Below are 1,132 nucleotides of genomic sequence, written 5' to 3' on the forward strand. Positions count from 1 at the left end.
AGCATCATAGGTACACATAATGAAACTTTCAGTCGGGTCTCTTAAGATTCATTAATTGCTTACAGAAAGAATCTAGTGAGTACATCTTCCATGTTCCTTTAACTCAAGATCTTAAAGCCCCGAAATTTTCTTTAAATCTATCTCTTTACACAATGGGAACAACTGGAAACAGATCTCGTTACTAATATTTTGCGACCAGAGAACATATAAGGGTTTATATAATATTAAATATATAAGGAACATATAAGTTTTGGGTTCATATAAGCACCAGCTTCTTCGACCTTGCGAGCCTAGACTCACCTACCACGGCATTATTAATCAATTAGTATGTATGAATATATTTTATCAAATAGTTAGCGCGTAACATTATACAAAAATATCTTTTTTATAGGTACGTGGAGATTTAAGTACGATTCATTAGATTGAAGGGCCAATTACAACAAATATCAAAATGAAGACCTTGTTAATATCTATTATGCATCATTAAATTTCACAGACGTGATGTTGTCAACGGGTAAAATATCGCTAGAAGTAGACAGTAGAAAAGATATAGATTACCTGATTGAATTTGAATACAATGGAATAAATATTAGTGTACATAGAATTATGGGGGTTAACCGGAATAGATGAACTCATTATTTAAATCATTATTATGTCCTGGATGCAAACTATTAGATAACAGAAGTGCATTAAATAAATAATATTTTCTCAAGTGTTTTACAAATTTTTATCTATTGGACGAGACTTTTTCAAGGGTTGAACTTGATAGTTGGAATTTAGAAGATGCAACAACAATATCGTGTATACATTGCATATACATAGCAACACCTTACATTAACGGAGGAATGCAGAAGGGTGAAAGGATATTTATTCATGCTGGCTCTGGTGGAATTGGCCAAGCTACGATTAACTTAGCCCTCCCTGAAGGCTGTTAAGTATTCACTACGGTCGATATATCAGAAAAACATAGTTTCCTTAAAGAAACATTCTCTAGTAACGATGATCGTCACACTGAAAATTCTCGAGATACTAGCTTGGAAAAACATTTTGCAGCTAATTAATGTTGCAAGTGTAGACGTTCTCGTAAATTCTTAAGCGTATGAAAAACTACAAGCGCCGTTATTTAGCCAAT

The 1,132-nt window shown here is 33.1% G+C and overlaps 2 protein-coding genes across 2 annotated transcripts in view; both read left to right on the forward strand.

The window, feature by feature from the left end:
* LOC122627516 overlaps positions 1–935 on the forward strand; it is a 2,251-nt gene extending 1,316 nt beyond the window's left edge. Inside the window, exons 6-7 of the mRNA XM_043808652.1 lie at positions 497–594; positions 714–935. Coding sequence (XP_043664587.1) covers positions 497–594; positions 714–935 — 320 coding nt within the window. The remainder of the gene's footprint in view (positions 1–496; positions 595–713) is intronic.
* Positions 1–1,132, forward strand: part of LOC122628055 — a 6,790-nt gene that overhangs the window by 1,513 nt on the left and 4,145 nt on the right. The window lies entirely within an intron of this gene.

The sequence above is a fragment of the Vespula pensylvanica genome, chromosome 3, assembly GCF_014466175.1.
Source record: "Vespula pensylvanica isolate Volc-1 chromosome 3, ASM1446617v1, whole genome shotgun sequence".
Lineage (NCBI taxonomy): Eukaryota > Metazoa > Arthropoda > Insecta > Hymenoptera > Vespidae > Vespula > Vespula pensylvanica.